Below are 21,799 nucleotides of genomic sequence, written 5' to 3'. Positions count from 1 at the left end.
CCTTCCCTTTGCCCCCCATGCTACCCACTAATAAGTGAACTGAGCCTGGAGGCATATATGGTTGTCTCGATTTACTTTCTTAAACCTTATTATATAAAACCGCTTTTAGGATGGTGACTTTCATGTCCTTTATTTATGTACAAGCGCATATGGATGCTTATTATGAGAACCTGCTCCTTTGAAGACATTATTGGCAAAAGTTTAAAATTATCATTTTAACTCTGATCAAAATACAAATCAAGCGAGGAAAGTTTTGCCATATTGACTGCAAACATAATATGTAATTATCTTATTTTTTATCCATTGCATTTTAACGTTGAATTAAACAAAATTAAACTTATCGATTTACCGCGGGTTAATTACATTTTCACACACTGTCACGCTAACATTGCTTAAAAATTTTTGGGGGATTCTTCAGCATTGTCAGCTAATCGGCACCAACGAATGCAAGTTCATCTAAAAAATATATTTTCATGAGAGAGCATTGCATTAAAAAGTGATCAATAATAAAATTTATTGATGTACGCTTGTTGGCCTTGACTCCACATACCCATCTCGATTAACGAATGAAACCACCGTTGTAGTAGTGTTGTTGCCAATGATCGGTGTGCTTCGTCTTTCGTCAGGCCACTGAACTGCCAACGAGGTACCGGGTAAGAACTCTCGTGTACGTCGAGGATCTAGCATCGCCTGCAGCCTAGATGGATACCTCTGCTCACGAGATCTGAGCGGATAGCATTGGCGCACTACATTGAGCATAGTCTTCCTCATCTCTGGATTCCGGCAGCCATACAGGATTGGATTTAGAGCCGAGTTTATGTAATGCAAGGCCTTGACGAAGGCTATAAGTCGGAAGAGTCCAGGTGGTTCGGGTAAGCGCTCCAAATCGTATGTAGCAACCACAGTGACGACAAAGAATGGGAACCACGCGATCATAAATACTCCAGTAACAAGCGCCACTGTTCCCGCAACACGAATTTCTCTGTGTATTGTGGGGGCTGCTCTTGCGGCGTGTACCCTGGACCTCGAGTCCCTTGCTGTCTCATAGATTAAGAAATAAACTACAGACATGACGATTAATGGTCCAATGAAGCAAGTAGAGAAGATAAATGCCGTATAGCCCCCTTCCCAATGCTTCAATTGGACCGGGTACAATCCAGCCATGACCGCAGAACAACCCCACGCGGCAAGAATCATCGCATGAAAGATCCCTTCGCGAAGGGCTCGGTGTCTGATCGGCCAGACGATGGCGATGCATCTCTCTATACTGATGGCAGTAAGTTGAAAGATCGACGCACATCCGATGAACACGTCGAATGTGATGTACATTTCGTATCCAACGGGATGTAGTGTAACGTCCAAGTAATGGCAGCTGTAGACATACAACCAAAAGGGGATTGAGACGAACCCAACCAATAGATCCGACACAGCTAGACCAATTATGAAAGTGTTTGTGGTAGTTTGAAGTCTCCAGTTCCTCTCGTAGGCCAAAATTACTAGCACGTTTCCCACAAGGATTGCGAGGAACACGCAGCAGTAAAACAGTACACTTACGACAAACTCAGCAGTCGTAATAAACTTGCCATTTTCAGAAAACCACGCGGAAGTCGGACTGGCTAGTTCTGAAGGTGCGACAGTTGAAATATTTGCCAGAGAACCCAGGTGTAAAGTTGTATTCATGGTTATCCAGCTTTGCAGTATCTCCTCGATCTTGCTCACCTACGTGTGAACGTTAGTGGAACACTGTTTCCATGAAAATAGAGATACTTCAAAGATCATATTGGAGCTCTTCGTAAATTTACAGGGTTTCTGCGCAGTCTTGACTTAGTTTTTTCCGACTACATTAATTACAACGCAGCTGACAAAACAACCCACTTCACATCTTCACATCGCTGCGTCTCGAGTGGAGCATTATGACAGTCATTTGTCAAATTCTAAGACTCGCTTGAGTAACTGATGGCAATCGTATAGGGTCTGACAAAGAGTTCAACTTGAACCAAAGACTGAGCTTTTCAATCATTCAATTCTTAACATTCTTTTGGACCGTGGCTCTAGCGTTCTTCCAACACACGTAAACTAGAATCACTTCCTTGCAGTACCTTCAAATATCTCGTTAAATGAATAGTGGTAGTCACGCCAGCGGTACTCCGTTCATCAGATTCTTTTCCCAGCAGGTGAATGTGTACCGACAGATATCTTTATTGCATGTAAGTTATTTGTAGACGTCATTTATACGCTTTTGTCTTGCCCATCATCTAAAACAATAAACCCACAGAGAGTTGCATTCAAGCATAAAAGTCGTAAATCAATGGCGAGCCAGATTTTCGCTTGGGGTCAGTTATTTCACGAAGCCCTTTTGTTTTCTTTGGAATTTATGATTGATTTCAGCTCAAGTTGTGGTTAAAAACATCCATGAAAGTCACGAAAAGATATTGAATCTAATTTTTGACCTTAGAAAAGTTATTCTTAATTTGAAACAGTTCTTTTTGCTTGAGGTTTAAGGAAGCTCCTCAAAAGCGATTGGACACCAACACCATATGAGACTACACGAGGAGCGCACTCGTTATTTTTTAATTATATAGGGCGGAGAAATTAAGCTTTGACGCATGCGTTGAGCCTCCTTTAAAAACCTTCACATGTTAACCTCAGTAACTGCCTTTACTAGTGTGAAAAAAAAAATGAAATATTACAGAAAAATAAAAGCAAAACACTGGAAAGAATTTTCATTGGCTTCGCTCTCTTAATGTGACCCAAATAATCCAATTAGACCGCAGACTCAGAAGGTGAATTCAAAACGTTGGCCTCTGAAATACATTTCTTAAAAAGTCGAAGTTACGTTTTTAGAGAAAGACGAGGTACCCTAAACTTCCCTGTAACTGCGCCTTTCTTTACCAAGGAGTATAAATGAGTACAGCCGGCGAGGCGGGAAGCCTGAAAAACATAAGGGGAAAACCTGCTGTGGACAAGCGTTCTGGCATCTTTCCCTGGGAGATTGATAGAGAAGTAATACCTTATGCTTTTATGCTTCGGAGTCTGGAATAAGTCCTAGTGCCTTATGGGCCACTTGGCTCGAGTTTAGACTTAATCTTGTCTTCTGCTTTGATGAAAGAAGGGAATTGTGGGAAGCAACAAAAAATTTAAAAATTCATACTGCAGTGTAATTGGTTTATGATAAATACCACGTTTTAATCTAAGTCACCCCTCACTTGAAGTTAATGAACCCTTTCACCCCAAGATCTCATTAGTAATTCTCCTTACTGTCGGCTGCACAATTCTTATAATGTTAGTTTGGAGAATTTGGTATTAAATCAACTAATAACTCCCTGTTGATATTTCTCTGAATTCTTATCACTTTTTGTATTGATATTGTATGGAGAAATTCTGTCTTGGTCACACATGGGAAATAAAGGGTTTAACTAAAATGTTTGTCTTTTCATGTCTTTAACCCTTTAACTCTCAAGATCTGATTGTTAATTCTCTCCCCAGCTTTTATACGATTCCTTGTAAATACGTTAGGAGAATTTGGTGTCAGATCAAGATGACAACTTCTAACTGATAAGTTTGGTATTCTCATTTGCCCTTTGCTGGATAATGTAAGGCTATTATAGGGAGAAGTATCGTGTTAAAGGGTTAATGAATGAATTTAGTTCCAATGAAGATTTTAGATATATGAAAATTCATATATTTGCACTGCGGTGGAGAGATGAAATTAAGAGATCCTCGCAGCTAAGAACACTACTGAAACGAGTAGTTGTAAATAGGACCTGACTCTACCAGTTGGCTTGTTAGCTCAATTGGTAGAGCGCTGCACCGGTATCGCAAAGGTCATGGGTTCAAATCCCGTACGGGCCTGAATTTTTTTCAGGTCCTATTTACAACTTTGAGTAGCTGATGGTATCAGTAAAGTTTCCAGCTACAGAGCTTCAAAAATTAGCTGTAAAGCTTTCGGTAAAGTGGTTCTTCTACCTGTTTTCGCTGATTCGTTGCTTTCACTATGACGTCCCCAAATGAATGAAACTTCACAAATACCGAGGGTAGTTTATTGATCACAATTTGGACGCTACACGTACCTACAAGTTTACTTAGTTAAGAATTGAAGCGAATCTGTTGCTATAGCCTTTTTACTTGTGGTGCGTAACGGAGATGATTATTAACACCCCACTGGTTTATTTTATTCTTAGGAAATAATGAAATATTTCGTAACAACGACTAAGAGAAAATACATAAAATCAAAACTGTCCTGAAAGAAAATTTGCCTCTGCTTCGGAGTAGATCGTCCATATTTTACACAGCAAGTGAATCGCGGCCTTATCAACATCACCGGTAAACAAAAAGCCGATCTTTAACAACAACTTAATTGCGTCAAATGCTCAGCGGTTTACAGCCCTCAGGGTGAAAATATTTTTAACAGTCATAAACATTCTTCTCATCGAAGATTCGAGGCGTTTGATTACAAAAAAGTCTCGGAAGGAAACCAGCTCCGATCGTCACATTACGTACGTAATTGGCTAATTTAGGCGCTTGGTTTTCATGAACAACTAGATTGAAACTTTTCTACTGAGTCCGCTGCCAGTTTGTTGTTTAACATGGTCACTTGTTTGGAGTAATTTGCTGTGAGTCTTTGATTCTCACTTGGACGAAAAGGTGAGTGATTTTTTTGCTCTGGTTTCGGTGCGTTGAAGAAACGGTGCAAGCGTTATTACGCTAAATGCGAGTAAATGCTGACAAAACTTACATGCCATAAGATATATTGTGATGCAAATCCCAAACTTCAGCCATAATCGCGTGAAATCGACCCAGGTCTTAACATCATGTTGCGGAAACCATCTCTTTTCCTGTCAAACGAATTAGAAATCAGAAATAACTTTTGTCATAGAAAGAAATTATTCTAACATTAAAGGTTTCAGTAGCATGATTTTAGCCTTTGTTGCGTGTCTTCTCTACACAGTTAGGGTGCTGTTTCCGAGCTCTGATATGCAGAAACATATTAGGCAACCAAATGTGGAGTAGAATTGTTCAAATAGAGCACGTCTGTTCAATTTTTAATCCTCAAATTGTGCAATAAATGGTCTTACATCTTCCAATCTTCAAACTAAAATATATGACTTTAAAATAGCCAAGTATTTTCCAGAAAACCGCCAGCTTATTTACGTAGTTTTTCCTTTTTAAAATTCAAAGAGCAGTGAACCATATGCGGTTTATTGTGATAGTGAAAATCAACTTGCACGTATGTTAAATTTTCTTTTTTTAACAAATCAAGAATGCCTAAAAAACTGAACTTAAGTTTTATATTTCAGTCAAAGGCGACTAAAATAGGAACAAGCATTGTTATAATTAAACCGTATTTCATGATGAAAACAAAACAATGACAAGAATTCAGAAGATTTATTGAAGCACTACCAAACATTCTTTCGCAAAATGAATTAGTAATCACGACAATAAAGTGTTATTTAGTGCACTTGAAACAGTTCCTAAAAAACTCCAAGCCACACACTCTTGAGAAATAGCATCAAAGAAGAGTTTGACTTAAATGCCCTGGCCCAGTTGCTCAAAGGGCGGACAACGCTATCCACCGGATAAATCGCTATGCAGCGGACAAGAGTTAACAAAACATATTGTGCTATCCAAAGGATAGAGATTTATCCAGTGGATAGCGTTATCCATCTTTCGAACAACCGGAGTCTGATCACGATGGTCCATTTAAAATAAAGATGTGAACAAGACAAGACAATTTTCAAGTAACTTCCGGTTCAAAATTTGCGTGCACATTTTAAAAGTTAATGACAAAAAATTTCAGTGTAAATCGAAATAATTACGCGACAATTAGATTATGTAATCGAAATTGCAATCGCTTGATAGATGATTAGAACGAATCCCGAGTCAATTATCAAGCATAAAAATCGAAAGCAAATGATCTAATTCTGTTAGTAATTATCTACACCGGTCGTTAAAAACTTGACTACAAGATATGCTTATGCATGTTTATATTTCATTTTACTTCCAACCGCTACATCCTAAGGCCACATACCTTACTCCTCAGCAATCTATCACAGAATAGCTAGCGACTAAGATACCCGATCAGATTTCAGCGTTTATGATAGATTGTGGTATTTTTATGAGGGCATATTCAAGATCATGTGTCCGGAGATAAGTCCGAAAGGATTTTTTTAAAGGTTTTGCACTAGACCTCATTTCGAAAGTGAGGGTGTTTAGAACCCCGAAAGTGTTTGACCGAAACTCGGTTCGTTCTTGTTTCTTCCCGCTTCATTCCCGGCGTAATATCTTGCTCTAGACTCATCAATGTGATCTACTGACTGTACCGTCATCAGCCGCAAAGAGCCACAGCACAGCGGCTGAGCTCCTAAATTACTTGTCATTCTCCCCTCGAGCCGCTACACATTCCCTTGTGAATCAGTTACGAGAATTTTGTGTTAGATCAAGGCAACAACTTCTACCTGATAAGTTTGAATATTCTCATTACCTGTTTGCTGCATGTAGTGTGGTTATCATAAGGAGAAGTTACAAGTTAATCACTTCCGGAAGATAAAGGGATAAACAAATGTTGGCGTGAGCAATGATAAATGATCGGGAAATTGCTATCGCAATGATGACTGGATAGGGTAGAGTCCTGCATCATCATCGTTATTATCATCATCGTTATTATTATTATTATTATCGAAAATCATCGAAAAAATGATCAATTTTGGATCATTAAACCAATGGACTGTTTCAAACACTGGGTGTAAGTTTTATTAAGTCCATAAATTGTTTAGCTCTCTGCGATGTCTATTATAAGGGATATGATGGAAACGACTTCTTCAGTGACGAAATTAACCTTAATAGAAAACCTGAAGTGTTGCGACGCAACAATCGACGAACGTGTCTCTTAACGTGTCACTGTGATGCATGGCTACAAAGTATGAGGAACTTTTCACCAAGTTGCTAGAATGCTATTGTATTCAACTCGAAAAGAACATAGAACTTGCCAGACACTCACTGTTGTTTCAGTTTCAATTTAATTTTCTACGAGCTGGCAATAGCAACAACGCTTTGTTGAAGTAAAAGCTGCCTTTCTCGAACGTAAGTATTTTTTAGCGACTAGAAGACATCGAAATCTGTTTATCTTGGTTTGCTCTGTGGAATTTGCTTTCTTTTTCAGTATCCTCTATTACCTTTCAAAGTTATCCGCTGTACGATTGCTAGGCTCAAGCATGCGTTGAGTCTCGCAGAACTTATAGCATTATCGGACTCATCAAAACTCATGTGACTTACCACGGACTTTATTTTCCATAATAACATTGTGAGTACATCATAACTTTTGATGTCGGATCTGGCGAGCGTAACGAAAAATTTCATAGTTGTCAACCTTTGATGAACCTCGAGATTTCCAGAATGTTGTCTTAGGGTGGTTGCGTTTCATACACTATGACAGGTCAATCCTTTACCTGCGAGAACTCTCGGACTTTTGGTCCAATTTCTTGAAGTAGACCTTCCTATGGTTATCTCTGAGTATCTTTGCTTTGGAGAGTTTACTAAAGTATACCAGCAACACGATTTTCCATAACTTTTTTTCTCTACAATTTCAGTAAAATATCTGCTTGATAAAGCGTAGTAGGATAAAGAAAACTGCGGTCAGTAAACGGTAAAAGAGTAGTCTCATTTTCCTGAATCCAAGGGCTTGAAGTATTCATAGATTATTATCATCTTTTCTAAGTTCCCAATACTTGATAATCTTTATCTTTTAAACGTGATTTCGTTACTTTCTCAACTTTCAGATTGTGTTTAGATTCATTGAACCAAAAATATCCTCGCCACCTGAAGCCTCAAACAAGAATGACAACGTTTACATGGATAAAGATCTTTGCAGCACTGTTTCAACTGATTTCGTCGGCAGCAGGTAAAAAATAGTCAACCAACGTTGGCGATAACCACTTCGTATAATCCATTAATCATTTTTGCCCCTCGAAGCTCAGAGTTTTTCTCGAGCGTCGCTCTCGGGAAAATGTTCGCATCTCGAAAAATGTACGCGGACAAATATCCGTGCATATTTTCCCTCCAAATGGTCCGAATGCTGTTGTTATTATATCTGAAAAGCTTGAGCGTAACCCTGTTTCCTAGGGCCATCTTTCTTCCTTCCCCGAGAATGGACCCTGGTTGTGGCTAATCAGGTCTTCTCAGAATTCAGGAGATTGCAACAAAGAAAAATCGAGGGAGGGGCTCTCTTGAAGGAGGAAGATAGAGGACTTTGGTCCTCATTCCTTTCGCTAAACTCATTGAAAAATACAAATGACGCGTAATAATATTTTTCGATGCTGTAATTATGGTTCATTATATAATGAAGACCTCAATTCAACCTGGGTGGTACTGAATATTCAGTTAATCATTTGCTGGTGTGTATTAAAGTACATTTATCCATGTCAAATTTAAGCGCATTTGTTTGATTGTAAACGTTCAGGTTCGTGTTCTGACACTCCCGTTGGTGTTCGCGATGAACTGAAAGTGATACCTAACGATAGCATGACTGCAGGCTCGGCGCTCACTGATTTTCCAGCCGAAGATGGCCGCCTGGCTGGAACTGGTGCCTGGTGTCCTCAGACAAATGGTAATGACAGTCTTTTATATCTACAAATAAGCTTGGGTAAAAGCTACGTAATATGCGGCGTCGAAGTGCAGGGAAAGCTTGGTGCCTTAGAGTCTACAAACTTTACGCTGCAGTCTTCAACAGACAGATTAGTCTTTACTGCCGTTGACTCAGGGAAGGTAAATAATTGACCTTTAATTTTTATCAACTTGTTTCGCTGGTGGGTTCATTAAATAAATTTTATATAAACGATTTGAAAATATCTATACTTATTGTCGAAATTGGTTAGAATTTATTGCTTTAGACTCAGTCAATTTCCACCTTAAGGTGGAACTCAAAAAAATCTCAGTCTGCGAGTATGTTATTCCCACCGACCAGAGATCTTATAATTTGATCCTGAAATCATTTAATTATATACGTGAAAAACATTTTTTTTAAGCACCGACGTTATAGCTAGGCTTGCATCACATTTTAATAGCCAGCATCACTGTTCAGGTTTTTAAACCAACTGAAAAGTACTATCAGACACCACAGCATAGCATTTTTATCGTTGTCTTTACACATTTTCTTTTTCATCGTAGCTTTTGTTTTCATAAATTTTTTCTCTTTGAAGCTTTGCACTTTCCACATATTATATTTCGAAGGGGGAATTTTTTTGGAATCTTTCGAAGTGGTAAAGGTCACTAGAAATTCGCTAAGAATTCCTAGTGAAAATGCAAGTTTGTTTTTCATAAACTTTTTTCTTTGGTGTTGTCGTCCTGATTAATTACTTATGGTCCCTTGCCGCTTTCATTACGATGTTTTCACTGCCTTGAGGCTGCGGCCGATACCTTTTGCCTTTTTCGTTCTTGTATTAACAGCTTACAGACTTGAATTCTTCTAGGTCCTTCTATTGGGTGTATATTTACGGTAGATTTTTATTAATGAGCATTCGGCGCTAAAACAAGACATGTAAAATAGTTTCAATTTTTTTTAAAGACTGATTAGAGAAACAATAACTTGAATTTCCCGAAATGAATGAATATTGAAATATGAACGTTTTCGGTACCTCTCCAGACCTTTAATGCCTCATCAGCTGGTGGTGATGTCGCTACATTCCATACCCTGACAACAAACGTGACTGCGACACATCTGCGGTTTATACCAGTTTCCAACCTTACATGCCTAAGGGTGGAGATTTATGCTGTTCCAGGTATGTTTCACAACAATATAATATGGATGATATAGCTAGTGAGGGACGAAATGGTTCATTCCATTCCCTCCGCAAATGAAGATGAGCGTAACACGAGCGTAACTCTGAGAAGATTGTCAGGAAAAACGGTAGTGTGAATTTAAGTCCAACCTGATGGGGGAACCAGCATAGATTGGTGTTAAGTGATATGTTATCCGATATGCTGTTCAGTCAAGAACACGTGGATGCCATACTTACGGCTTCGATGTTTTTAGGTTTTGTGGCTTAGCTATTTGATCAAGTGACATAAAATAAAATCCAAGTTAACCCTTTAACTCCTAGATCAAATTCACCCAAGGTGAAATCGTGGATCATCAGTGAATCATAGCGGTCAAATCAGACAGAATCATAAATTTACGAGTTTAAAACCTTAAAACTTGGGATCATGAATGACGAGATATAATTCAAAATGAATTCTGAATATCGATAAAAAAAAAGTTGAAACAAGAACTGTTGGGTTATTAAAAGGGAAAGAATGGCGAATCTTGAAGATGAAATGATTTTGTGTCCCCTCCCCTCCCCCCCTTTTTTAACTGGCTAGCAATGATGACGTTTGTTATAATCGTTTTATTGATTCCTTTTATCCCAGAGAATGTTACCGTCACTTGCCAAACGTCCAACATCTTGGTAGCAATTCAAAAATCATTATTTACTAATTCTGACGCTTCTTTCGCCGCGACTGACCTGGCTCTCAATGACAGAAAATGCAAAGCTACGAATGGTTCAACTACTTTCGACTTTGACATTACCCTTGGGACATGTAATACTGAGCTCACTATCTCAAAAGATGAAGAAAGATCATTTTACCACAACATGGTCTTTAATACCGCAGAAAACGAAACCGAGTTTAACATCATTTGCTCATACGTGCGAACGCCGACAACTGCTTCTAGTGAGTACACTTAACTGCCTTATAGTTTTTCTTTGGAGCTTATTGAGTAGGTTTTCTGTTTGTTTTGTTTTTCTACCATTTAACGATGACCATTCCCAAGTCTTACGGCTCAGTTTTCGAAACAGCCCTCAAAATTGAGGCTTTTTACTGTATGTGTTTTGCCTATAATTTCTGAGCAAACTCATTGGAGACACTGCATTAAGTGGGTAGACTTCAAGGCATGAAAAACATTAACATGATAGGAATCTGACATCAAATCATGATCCAAACGTATCAGACAGAGAAAACCGGCTAAAGCTGTAAAAACTCTGGATTTGATAATCTCTTTGATTGGAAATTCCGCGCACTGGCCCAGAAAAGCTTGCGATGGGCTAAAAGACAAATAACCCCTCTCAAATCGCCGTAATATCGACAACAATCAACTCAGCTTTAAAATTGGCTCAACATTTTTAAGTTCAACACGAGTCTTCTCGACTAATCGTTTATTTTTCAGTCCATATGTCAGCCCAGCATTCCAATGTATTAAGCAAAGGGAGTATCTGTTGATTCTCAGTGTTATCTGGTTCGACCTTATGAACAAATGACCACGTTCTTTCTTCTGTAACCACCACAAAACGTTCTCTCATATTGAATTAAATTTTAAACGAAGACTTTTATCGTAATTGATCTAGGGTTTGAAAATTGGGAAAATGATATTTCCGAGATTTAGCTGAGGCATATTTGCTCACGTGATGTGTTTAGACCAATCGCACGTGAGCAAAAAGTCTTGATGGATTATTACAAAGAATGGATTGATAGCAAGTACCATTTTGTTGCTCGTGTAAACAAAGCAAAAAAAGAAACATGAACTTGTCTCGTTTTAAATTTTGAACGAACAGAAGATCCATGCCAGCTGAAACAATTAGATTGATGGCTCTAGCACTCTAATTGGTGACGGTTATGACCACAGTCAGAATTTGACCAGGCGAAATCCTGATACCATGACAAAATATGAGACGCAAATACCGATAGACTCATCTTTTTTTTTTCTTTCATTTCTTTGATTTTTTCCAAAAGAAGGTCATTATGCCCAATGGTCTATTTAAGAGCCCGCGCGTTATATGCGGATACGCCGAGAATAAGGACATTGGTGTGACGCATAAGCTGCCTTATTGCCATATCAAACATGAAGTTTACATGCACTTCCCAGTTAAGTTCTCAAACGGGGCTCCTGATAAAAATTGCGTTCGTAAATTTTGTCATAGTTTTGATACAGTAATGAGAACAATAAACTTTTTCTGATTTATCTGTAATCTGAATATCTTTTTGTTTGACAGGCAGTGGTGCTCTGACGTTTACTATGAACATCTACCAGGATGAAAATCATCAAAAACTAGTTACAAATGAGGTGATCGATTTGGGACAGAAATTATATTTCAAAATCGAAGTTCAAACCACAAGCAGTGACATTGAATTACATCTTACCCAGTGCAAGGCTACATCCACAGATAACGTAAACGATGCTAACAACTATACATTTATTCAAAGCGGGTAAGATTCCGAAGTTGCGTAGCACTTTCGTTGCTCTAGATCTCTCACTTCATTACTGGTACTTCTTCCTTTAAGCTAACAAACATCTCTTGTAGGGTAGTCAAGAAAGTTCTATTGTTATATTAATGTAAAAATAATCACTCTGGAAGAGAATTTATATGTTCTTCACTGACATGTTGGAATGAAACCGATAATCCGTTTCCTCGAAGAAAAATGCCTGTTTGTTTTTCATCCATAACGCTCGTTATCTGAGCAGAACTGAGCAAAACTGAAATCATACTGCCTTTGGCTATTTTCTTGTCTGTAAACTTGTAAACAAGGAAGAAAAAATGAATACTAATCGAAGTTAAGTAATCGAAACTGAGGAAAACGACTTTTTGCAAATTTCATGATATCATTTTGTGCTTGTGCTAAGCTCTTGTGCCAATCGAAATTAGGTTGGTTTAGCAACTGCCATAGTCAGAGGATTCTAGCAGTGGCATGATAAAGTTTACCTGATCCCCCCATAAGGCTCTGTGATATTCAAAGACTTCCTTCATTGACAGTTAATTGTCAGTCAATTTTTTTTTCATATTTCCCTTCTTTATACTCTGTTGGCGACGATTAATCCCCACTCCGTTCACCCAGAAAACCATAAGGTCTCCCGCCAAAAATCCTCCGACCTAGCCCCCCCGGCCCCTCCTCATTTTATATATAGGGACTGGTCCCTAAACTAAACACGGCTTGATTATTCACACGTAGGTCAAGATTCAAGATGGAGATTTCTAGTTCATTTGAAGAAAGTTTTTAAAGTTCGTGTAGTTGTACCTCAGATGTAGTAAGAACATATTTAACTAAGGTTTTTTTATGGTGTAGAAAAAAAATCGAATGATTTCTGATCCGTACTTATTTAATTTCTTGTGCTTCGGATAGTTTGATAAAGCGACTCGTTTAAAATATGTTCGAACATAAACTACACCTATTTCTTTTTTCCAGTTGCCATGTTCAAAGCGATCAGTTTGTGACGGATTATAATTGCTCAGCAACTCCTAACAACTCTCAAACGTTTACCTTATCCGCGTTCCGCTTTGCTGGTAGAAGTGCTGGTGACCGAGTTTATTTCCACTGTAGTGCATTGGCATGCTTAATAAGCAATACTGCATCCACTTGTGCTACGCAATGTGGTGCTTGCACAAGCAAACGGAAGAGAAGGAACTTGGAAGAGCAAGATCCAAATGAGGTGCACTTAGTTCTCGGACCATTTACTATCGTTGAAGAAGGCGATACCACCAAGCCTAATAAAGCCGATGAAAATGATGGAGTAGAAGGTTTGTAAACCTTTAGCTCAAACGAGGAATAAAGAAAGAAGGATGTTTCTTTATTCGGCGATAGAGCTAAATTTAGAACTATAATAATGTAAGCCGAGTACATTTTCCCGTTCAGACCGACCAGACCCTTAATAATGAAAAAAAAAAAACATGTTGATAGACGTGACCCAAAATTAGCATGCTTGCTATTCTTTTCCATATGCTCAAATTTCTAAAAAAGGGCAGGAATATTATGATTACAGGTAAAATCATTTCCAAGCCATTATGATCTACTTATGTTTAGTTAAAACCTCTCGGAATCCCTGTTTCTCTTTTAGCCGGTTTTCTATCTCACCGTATCCACTGCTGTTACACCTCGCCCGGAATTCTTTTAAGTGATACACAAACGGTTGGAAACTCGGTGTATCACTTTTCAACTTGTCTTAATCCTGCAATCCTCTGGCAAATTTGCTATTTCACGTGATTCTTCTCATTTTCCTGCTGAGATTGAGATCATGACATGCAAACAGTCGTTCTTGTGCTATTTCCCATGTCACCACGCGCATCACGGCTCGTCCAAGACAGAAAACCTTAAGACGAGGCCACGTCAAATGTCTGTCTCTGAACTGGACTAACGGAGTAAACTTATTTATTATTTTTTCAGATTCAAACACAATCCAAAAAGACAGCGTAAACTTTCCCACGACCAAGGTGGTCATCGTGTGTGTGGGCGCCATTGTTGTCTTAGCAATAATAGTAGGCTTGGTGGTAATGATGAGGTTCTCTAAAAGTGCTCGTGGGCCCGCTGTGAAAAATGTCACCGCTGACCTATCTCAGGTTAATGCAGCCTTCGACGATACAGAAGTCAAAACGTTGAGTGTCAAGTCAATATAAAGTTGATGAAGTTCTATGTGGAATTATTACTCGTATGAATATGAAAAGACGAGGGATCTCTTATTTATCGGTTAAATATTTAACCGATGCATTACATTTTCTCCCTTCGTTTTTTGAAAGACGAGGGGAGAACTGTTTAGAACGCGATTAAGTTGAACTACTGTTGATGTAAAATTTTGACTTTGTTTTATCTCTTTTCTCAGAGTTTAGTGGTTTATATTTTGATATCTTTACTTTTGCCGAGCGCCAAGATGAAGCTCCTTACAGACCTCATCCCCATTACACACTTTATATGAAAGAAATCAAAAGCTGCCTTAACTATAATCATGGTCTAATGCTAGTGTCCTCTAGAACAACCAACCACAGCGGTCAAACGTCTGCGGATGTGCGAATGTTGTTATGACTAGGTGGCGTGCTTTCCGGCCGTCAAAATTAAGTTTTCTCACACGAGTTACGCACAAGAATGCAAGCCAGTAAGTCACGGAGTTTGAAAACCGTATTATTATTATTTTTTAAACTGAAAATAGGGTAGTAAATCAACAAGATACCCGTGCATGAATAAGCTATGTGTTCAAAAAGTCAGAAGTTTTCCCTTTTCCTACTTTTGTTTCTTTTTACAGACTTCCATGAACGCTTCAATTTTGCGCGCAATAATTGAAACTCCGTAAGCTACAGAAGTCATGATCCACGAGTGTTCGACACTATCATATGTGTAGTAACGATGTTGAGTCAGACTAAGATGTTGTCGTAAGAGCACATGCATCTAGTGAATCACATTTTTATCCTCTCTGAGATGTATACCTAATCACTTTGTTACTTAATGAATGGAATATTTCTCAAAAAGGAAGGTTTCGAATGTCATAAGCCAGTTTCGTTAATTCCTTCGCGCATGCCTGACACTTGACCGCTGTGTTGGAACAACCGGGCCCAAGGGTCACATTTTGCCTACCTCAGTTAATCTTGGAATGTTTTTGGTTGTTTTTTGACAAGTGGATTAACTAATTTTTGTGTTGAATGTGTTGAATGTGTTGGGATTTGATGGTAAAAAAGAACAAAATTATGGCTTCTTTATCTATGATTCAAGTAGACATTTTTAGAGAATATATTGATATTGTTAAGTATTCGCTTATTATCAGAACAAACAAATTGGCCTGTACGTAGAGGTAACACGTAACCGAGGCTTACGGATACGTTTGAAGAAAACGGAGGCTGTGAACTCACTAGTTAATGAGAGTTGATTGTGAAAGGCCTGCTGTGTTTAAAAAAAAAAAAAAAAAAGTTGTGGAATTTTCATTCATTATATGTATTAACCTTGCCACAGCTTGTAATTATCACAATTTATGCTGTTCATTCTATCAAAAAAGCAATACAATTTGAAGAAGAATAACAAGTTTTATTTTATTTCACCTCAACAAGTTATCTTGTTTCACTGCACTTTTCTTAAATCCTTGATATTTATAGTCTGCACTCGAGCCATTTGCCTCTCACAAGCCGAAAGAGCTTTTCAATGGCCTCGATACCATGAGGCAGTTGGGAGTACTTCTTCTCCCCTCTGATGGTCATTAGTCCGTAACCAGTTAACTCCCTCCCTCCTTCCCCCCCAGGTTCCCTTAACAATTCGCCGCTAAAATTTTACAGTCCTGGGTGGAGAGAGGCACTGTGAGAACCAAATATCTTGCCAAAGAACACACTATTAAGCCTGAACCCTTTTAACCATCGTCCAACCACCCCCACCCCACCCCTCCCCACTAGTATATGGAGTGTCTTTAGTTTTTGTTTGTTTGCGTGTTTTATTTGTTTTTGTTTTTTTTCAACCATGTCCTCAGAGCAGGATTGGCGATCTCTCGAAGTAGCAACTCTTATAAGTAACTCTTATTTTATCTAGATCAAGTTTACATGATAGGTGGGGTGACCCGCCTAAGCGGGTTGCCCGGTCTGCTTGGTAGGGTATCCCTGTCAGCCTGGGTGACAACTTGTCATGTAAACGTCTCATGGTAGGGTAACATGCCTAGCCGGGATGGCTTCAATGTTACAAAAAGCTCAAATGAGCCAAACAAGAGCGAAACACACCTGTGTTACAACTTTTTACACTTCCTAACCGTCCCATGCAGAGCTGAAACGTTAAAACACCATTCTTACGTCCTCTTGGCAATGAAACCTCGACAGCGATTTAGTCACGTGTTTACTTTAAACTCAACACTACACTCACATGTTATGCCCAAGTGAAGACGTTTTACCGTCGGAAACAGGTAATGCATTGAGCTATTGGCGAAAAACTTAGAGGAAAATAAATTACGTTTTTACGGTAACAACACGTCGCCGTAATTACAAGTGCGATTACAACCTTGAGAAACGTCAGCCCGGCATCGCGGGGTTGTAAGATTGTATGTAAACGCGGGCTATTTTTCGACCACAGCTAGGCGGGTTGCCTCACCCACCTGAGGTCCCCCACATCCATGTAAAAAGGCTCTAAGAAGTCTGCTAAAAGCTCCACAGACCATTTTATCGTCTTGATCAAATTTTCCCTTAGGGTACTACGCACTACGCATCATCTAATTGCCAATGGCCAATGATTGCGTTCGGCACTTAAAAGAAAAGTCTTGAGAGTTATTAGTATTATTTCGCAGTTAGGGGTCTTCCAAATATTAATTAAAGGCAAACATCACGAACTTTGCTGGCGATAAAAACAGTACTCTCCAGAAAGAATTTGAAAAATACAAACTTCTTTATTAAATTACCATTTCAAATTGCAGAGTTTGAAAAAGCAATTTCTTGAAATAAGGCTTAGAAGGCAATTATTTTGAAACGTGCTAAAAAACCCGCCCTGTCAGACGAAACTGATCGAAGAGACAATCTGTCTCAAGTATTTGTTTTGTTTTGTTTTGTTTTTTTGTTGTTTTGTTTTGTTTTGCTTTTTCTCACGCTGTTACGTCAGTGGATTCTCTTTTAATTTCTGGGAAAATATTTTCAGATTTGCTGTTTATGAGTTCTGAGAGAATATTCACTTAAACTTAAAAGGGACTTGTAGAATGCATTTTATTTGTTTTTATAAATAGTAAACTTATGAAAAGTATGAAATCTGTAATTAAACCAGGGCAAATTGGAATTCCATCTGGTGTTGTGTCCAATGTTATGCCTAGTCAACCATAAGGAAATCACGCTCTTACTTTCGTGTTCGCAACTGCACCCCGATGAGGTAAGTAAAATTATAAGCCAAACTCGTGGAAGCTCTGACAACGATCTACTAATCAAAAAACATAGAAAGTCGAAGCCAAAGTGAAGCGGTAAACCACAACACATCTGAAACCCAAGGTCGACAAAAGGGCAGAGAAGTATTTCATTGCTAAAAAAACTACTTGAAGAGTACAATTTTGATGTATAATCCTGAAATAGCACCTTAAACCTCAGACCTTATGCTCGAGAAACGTCAGCCCGGCATCTCGGGGTTGTAAGATTGTATGTAAACGCGGGCTATTTTTCGACCACGGCTAGGCGGGTTGCCTCACCTACCTGGGGTCCCCCACATCCACGTAAAAAGGCTCTAAAAAGTCTGCTGAAAGTTCCACAGACCATTTTATCGTCTTGATCAAATTTTGCCACAGGGTACTACGCACTACACCAGGGGTCAACTTAAGTTCAAGTGTTGAAATTTTCATGTGCATCATCTGATTGCCGATGGCCAATGATAGCGTTTGGCACTTAAAAAACCCTTGAAAAAGTCTAGAGAGTTATGAGTATTATTTCGCGGTCAGTCTTCAAAATATCAATTAGAGGCAAACATCACGAACTATGTGGGCGGTAAAAACAGTACTCATCAGAAAGAATTTAAAAAATCCAAACCTCTATCAAATTACCATTTCAAATTGCAGAGTTTGAAAAAGTAATTTCTTGAAATAAGGCTTACAAGGCAATTATTTGAAACTACGTGCCACAACACGCCCTGTCAGACGAAATTGATCGAAGAGACAATCTGTCTCAAGTATTTTTGTTTTTTTAATTCGTTTGTTTCTTTAATTTGTTTTGTTTTGTTTGTCTTTGTTTTGCTTTGTTTTACTCACGCTGTTGCATCCGTGGATTCTTTTTTGTACCTGGTACAATATTTTCAGATTTTCTGTTTATGAGTTCTGGGAGAATATTCACTTAAAGTTAGAAGGGATTTGTAGAATGCATTTTATTTGTTTTAATAAATAGCAAACTTATTCTGAAATACTTTCTACATGATAAACAGCGACAATAAATTCAACGGTCCGATTGACACTATTGAGGCTGAGTATCACAAAGGAGCTGATGGAGCGTTTTACGAAACAACAAAATTACTTTAACTTAAATCGCGACAAGGGTATCAAGTGCTCGTTGCTTCTAAACGAACCTGGCCACTAAGATCACAAGATTTGTTCTTTGCACTAAAGGAGGTTCCAAATTTGATTTCAGCTAAATCTTTCTTTCCACCTAAATGGTCGAGGTCATGATTGTGCCTTGAGTGGGTATAGAACACTATTGTGTCGGCACAATAATATATGTAAGGTGATGTAATTTAGATGTTGCAACAGATAACTCGCTCTACATTACAAATCAATCACCCAATTAACAAAGGCAAATGCCTAGTACACTTGAAGGACAACCTGAAGAGGGAATGCTCTAGACATAATAACTTTGTTTATTTTGTTAGAATATTAAACCTGTAGTTAAACCAGGGAAAGCTGGGGCAAGTTCGAATTCCTTTTGGTGTTCTGTCCAATGTTATGCCTAGTCAACCGTTCGGAAATCACGCTTTTATTTTAGTGTTGGTAACTGCATCTGGAAGAGGCAAGCAGAACTATAAATCAAACTCGTGGAAGCCCTGACAATGATCTACTTAAAAAAAAACACATAGAAAGTTGAAGCCTTAGTGAAGCAGTAAACCATAACACTCTGAAAGCCAAAGTTGACAAAAGGGCAGAGAGATATTTCATTGCTAAACAAACTACTTGAGGAGTACAATTTTGATGTATAACCCTGAAATGGCACCTTAAACCTCAGACCTTATGCTCACACTATCAAGTTGGTTGTAAGAATGACTTTACGCTATTTCGTAGAGCATTCTCGGCCTAAATTAAGGTATTGGTTTTCCGACACTATTTTGATTAATTAAAAAGGTAGGACCACCTTGAATATTCCATATTTCTTTGCTATTAATGCATCATCAATTATGTAGAATCGAAGAATTTAGCACAAATGACTGCACTTATACTTGATTTTGTTTGTTGTTGACATTTTAACGACACTCAAAAAGCTGCCTTATTTCCTAGCAGGTCTATCAAATTGACTTCGCTCAGTTCTGTGTTTCCCATTTTCATACATTCCTCAAACTAACGACAAGTGTCTTTAATCTGACTTTCGGTGGAGAATAAATATGAAAGGAAAAACACAAACAAGCATCCAAATATGCACTGGGGGTTTGAGAGGTTACTCCGCTGGCACGAAACTGCTATTTTCTAATTATTAATACATAACTGAAATTTCTTAGGAAGAGAGGAGTTTTGAGCCAGTTTGGACAGGTTACTTAACTTGAAAATGCAAGATACTTTAGTAAAGAAAGAAAGAGAGGAAGAAGGAAATATCTCATAACAACCAGGCTTATAGTATTCATATTTTCTAGACAGCATTAGTTAAAGAACTAATGAGTGCTAAATAAGTTAACATGGTTGTAATAAATAAGCCTTTCAATTCGAAGTAAAGGCCGGCCTTTATTTTGTGCGTTTACCTCTTGTGGACTCTTCACGGGAAAAAACTTGTCGCTAAATATGTTCCCTTTTGTGCACTAACGGTTAAAACCGATTTCGAAATAAAGAGGGATTTATCGCACGATGTCAGTGGTTCGAGCAGAATTATTTCTCGTATCTATGCGGTGCCCATTGTAAATCACAAAGTCAAATATGTTTTTCTTCACGCCTCACAAGCAAAGTACCTCGCAAAACTTAATCGAGAGCTTGTTCCATGAGCGTTTAGGCACTGTGAGGTTCTCCGTGATATAGCCATGTCCAATTTTTAAACTGATTTTAAGCATGGCGGCACTATAACTGCAGGTCACGGAAGCTTTCTCTTTTGTAAAATCAGATGATCAGTATATCGTTGGAAATGTTGTCCCCTGAGCAGTCTAATCTGTAGAAATGCCTTTATATAAATATTTGTCAGTTTCAGGCAGGAGATTAGTGACAAAGATGGACACTTAGGGCCCGTTGTTTACAGGAGGTTTAACCCAAACCACAGTTTTATGCAATCAATGGGCTTACAGGAGCATTGATTTAATTGACTAAATTTCCTTCCGCTGTTAGCTGTCGGTTCCCATGACACAGTTGGAAAAAAAAGAGTGTTCAAATAAAAGGTTCATTTAAATTTAGGGTTGTTTAGGACGCGGTTTTGGTAAAAAACAGCTAAAATTGGTTTAAATAATGAGACCTAGATGTCTGAATTACTTTTCTGTCGCCCTTTTCGTAATTCTCAAAGGCTACAAACGGCTTGGAGCATGGATATTTTAGCATTATGCGGTTCTCCGTGCTAAAATATGGCCATGTGTAGTTTTCATTATGCAATGTGATATTGGAACTGTAGCCACAACAGCCTTCTCCTTTGTAAAAATCAGAGGATTTAATTTTGAGTTGTCTTGTCCTCTGAGCAGTGGAATCTATTGGAAATTTCAAGATAATCTGGTTTTAGAGTTTATAACATTTATTGGCCACCGTAAAGAGTTTCTTGAGTCGTTCTTTGAAGCGTTAGCCCTGACTAAGGATAACGCTCGCCGGAAACATTAGCTCTTCGTCTCAACTAATCAGGGCTCGTAAAGTTTAGTTTTGCGCTCTAAAGGTAAGAAATAACTTGTAATACCCCTGGTGAAGCAGCACCACAGTTTCTTTAAAAACTTACTCCCTTTCTTTAACAGTAGAACAATGTGTTTATAAGTATTTGCCACTTGCAAGTTGGAGATTACCTCTTTCGTGACAAAGCTTAATTAACATTAAATAATCGTCAAACAAAAAAATAATCTGTCTTTAAGTCGGTATCAGTTAATTACTTGACTATGTTATTCAAAACTAGTTTCAACTTTTATTGTAGTCAGGTTGAACTCCTAGACAAATGTTCTCTTTATTGTGTGGAGGTTAATTGCAGTTCAAAACTGTTCACGAATTTGGTGCGAAATTTAACATATTTTATCGAAGTTTGGTTCGAGTCAGGAGTAACACAATTCTCGAATCCTTTCACGCATTTTTCGTGTTTTCGCAAAGGAAATGCCTTTGAAATAATTTAGTGACAGTTTCTATGGAAATAAATTTTAGAAATGTCTTGAAGCTTTCCAATCATTCGGGCAATCTCTGTCCAAATTAGCAACAGGGTTAATACCCATCGCG

General features: G+C 38.3%; 2 protein-coding genes across 4 annotated transcripts; one reads left to right on the top strand and one right to left on the bottom strand.

Moving 5' to 3' along the window:
• Positions 1 to 113: 113 nt before the first annotated feature.
• On the bottom strand, positions 114 to 2,666 carry LOC113677573 (beta-1 adrenergic receptor). Its single transcript, XM_089211303.1, has one exon. It carries the CDS (start codon positions 1,678 to 1,680, stop codon positions 514 to 516), a length of 1,167 nt encoding a protein of 388 aa, XP_089067429.1. The 5' UTR covers positions 1,681 to 2,666; the 3' UTR covers positions 114 to 513.
• A 1,568-nt stretch (positions 2,667 to 4,234) lies between these two features.
• LOC113677545 (uncharacterized) lies at positions 4,235 to 15,826 on the top strand. Of its 3 annotated transcripts, none has more exons than XM_089211292.1 (8): positions 4,235 to 4,644; positions 7,776 to 7,897; positions 8,456 to 8,760; positions 9,638 to 9,773; positions 10,402 to 10,704; positions 12,021 to 12,234; positions 13,210 to 13,541; positions 14,185 to 15,826. In XM_089211292.1, exons 2-8 carry the CDS (start codon positions 7,834 to 7,836, stop codon positions 14,412 to 14,414), a joined length of 1,584 nt encoding a protein of 527 aa, XP_089067418.1. In that variant the 5' UTR covers positions 4,235 to 4,644; positions 7,776 to 7,833; the 3' UTR covers positions 14,415 to 15,826. The 3 variants fall into 3 exon arrangements, with proteins under 3 accessions (XP_089067418.1, XP_089067420.1, XP_089067419.1); XM_089211293.1 differs by lacking the exon at positions 4,235 to 4,644 and adding an exon at positions 7,160 to 7,300; XM_089211294.1 differs by lacking the exon at positions 10,402 to 10,704 and having other exon boundaries at positions 4,373 to 4,644.
• The last annotated feature ends 5,973 nt before the right edge of the window (positions 15,827 to 21,799 follow it).

This window comes from Pocillopora damicornis, chromosome 7, assembly GCF_964200805.1.
Source record: "Pocillopora damicornis chromosome 7, jaPocDami1.2, whole genome shotgun sequence".
In the NCBI taxonomy this organism is placed as follows: Eukaryota; Metazoa; Cnidaria; class Anthozoa; order Scleractinia; family Pocilloporidae; genus Pocillopora; species Pocillopora damicornis.
The sequence above is the reverse complement of the archived record's forward strand: the minus strand, read 5'-3'. Positions and strand labels throughout refer to the sequence as shown.

Coding starts and splice junctions, on each gene's coding strand:
- LOC113677573 (XM_089211303.1), bottom strand. CDS start 1,680: ATGAATACAACTTTACACCTGGGTTCTCTGGCAAATATTTCAACTGTC.
- LOC113677545 (XM_089211292.1), top strand. CDS start 7,834: ATGACAACGTTTACATGGATAAAGATCTTTGCAGCACTGTTTCAACTG. Junction 9,774..10,401: donor GGAGATTTATGCTGTTCCAG/GTATGTTTCACA, acceptor CTTTTATCCCAG/AGAATGTTACCGTCACTTGC. Junction 10,705..12,020: donor AACGCCGACAACTGCTTCTA/GTGAGTACACTT, acceptor TTTGTTTGACAG/GCAGTGGTGCTCTGACGTTT.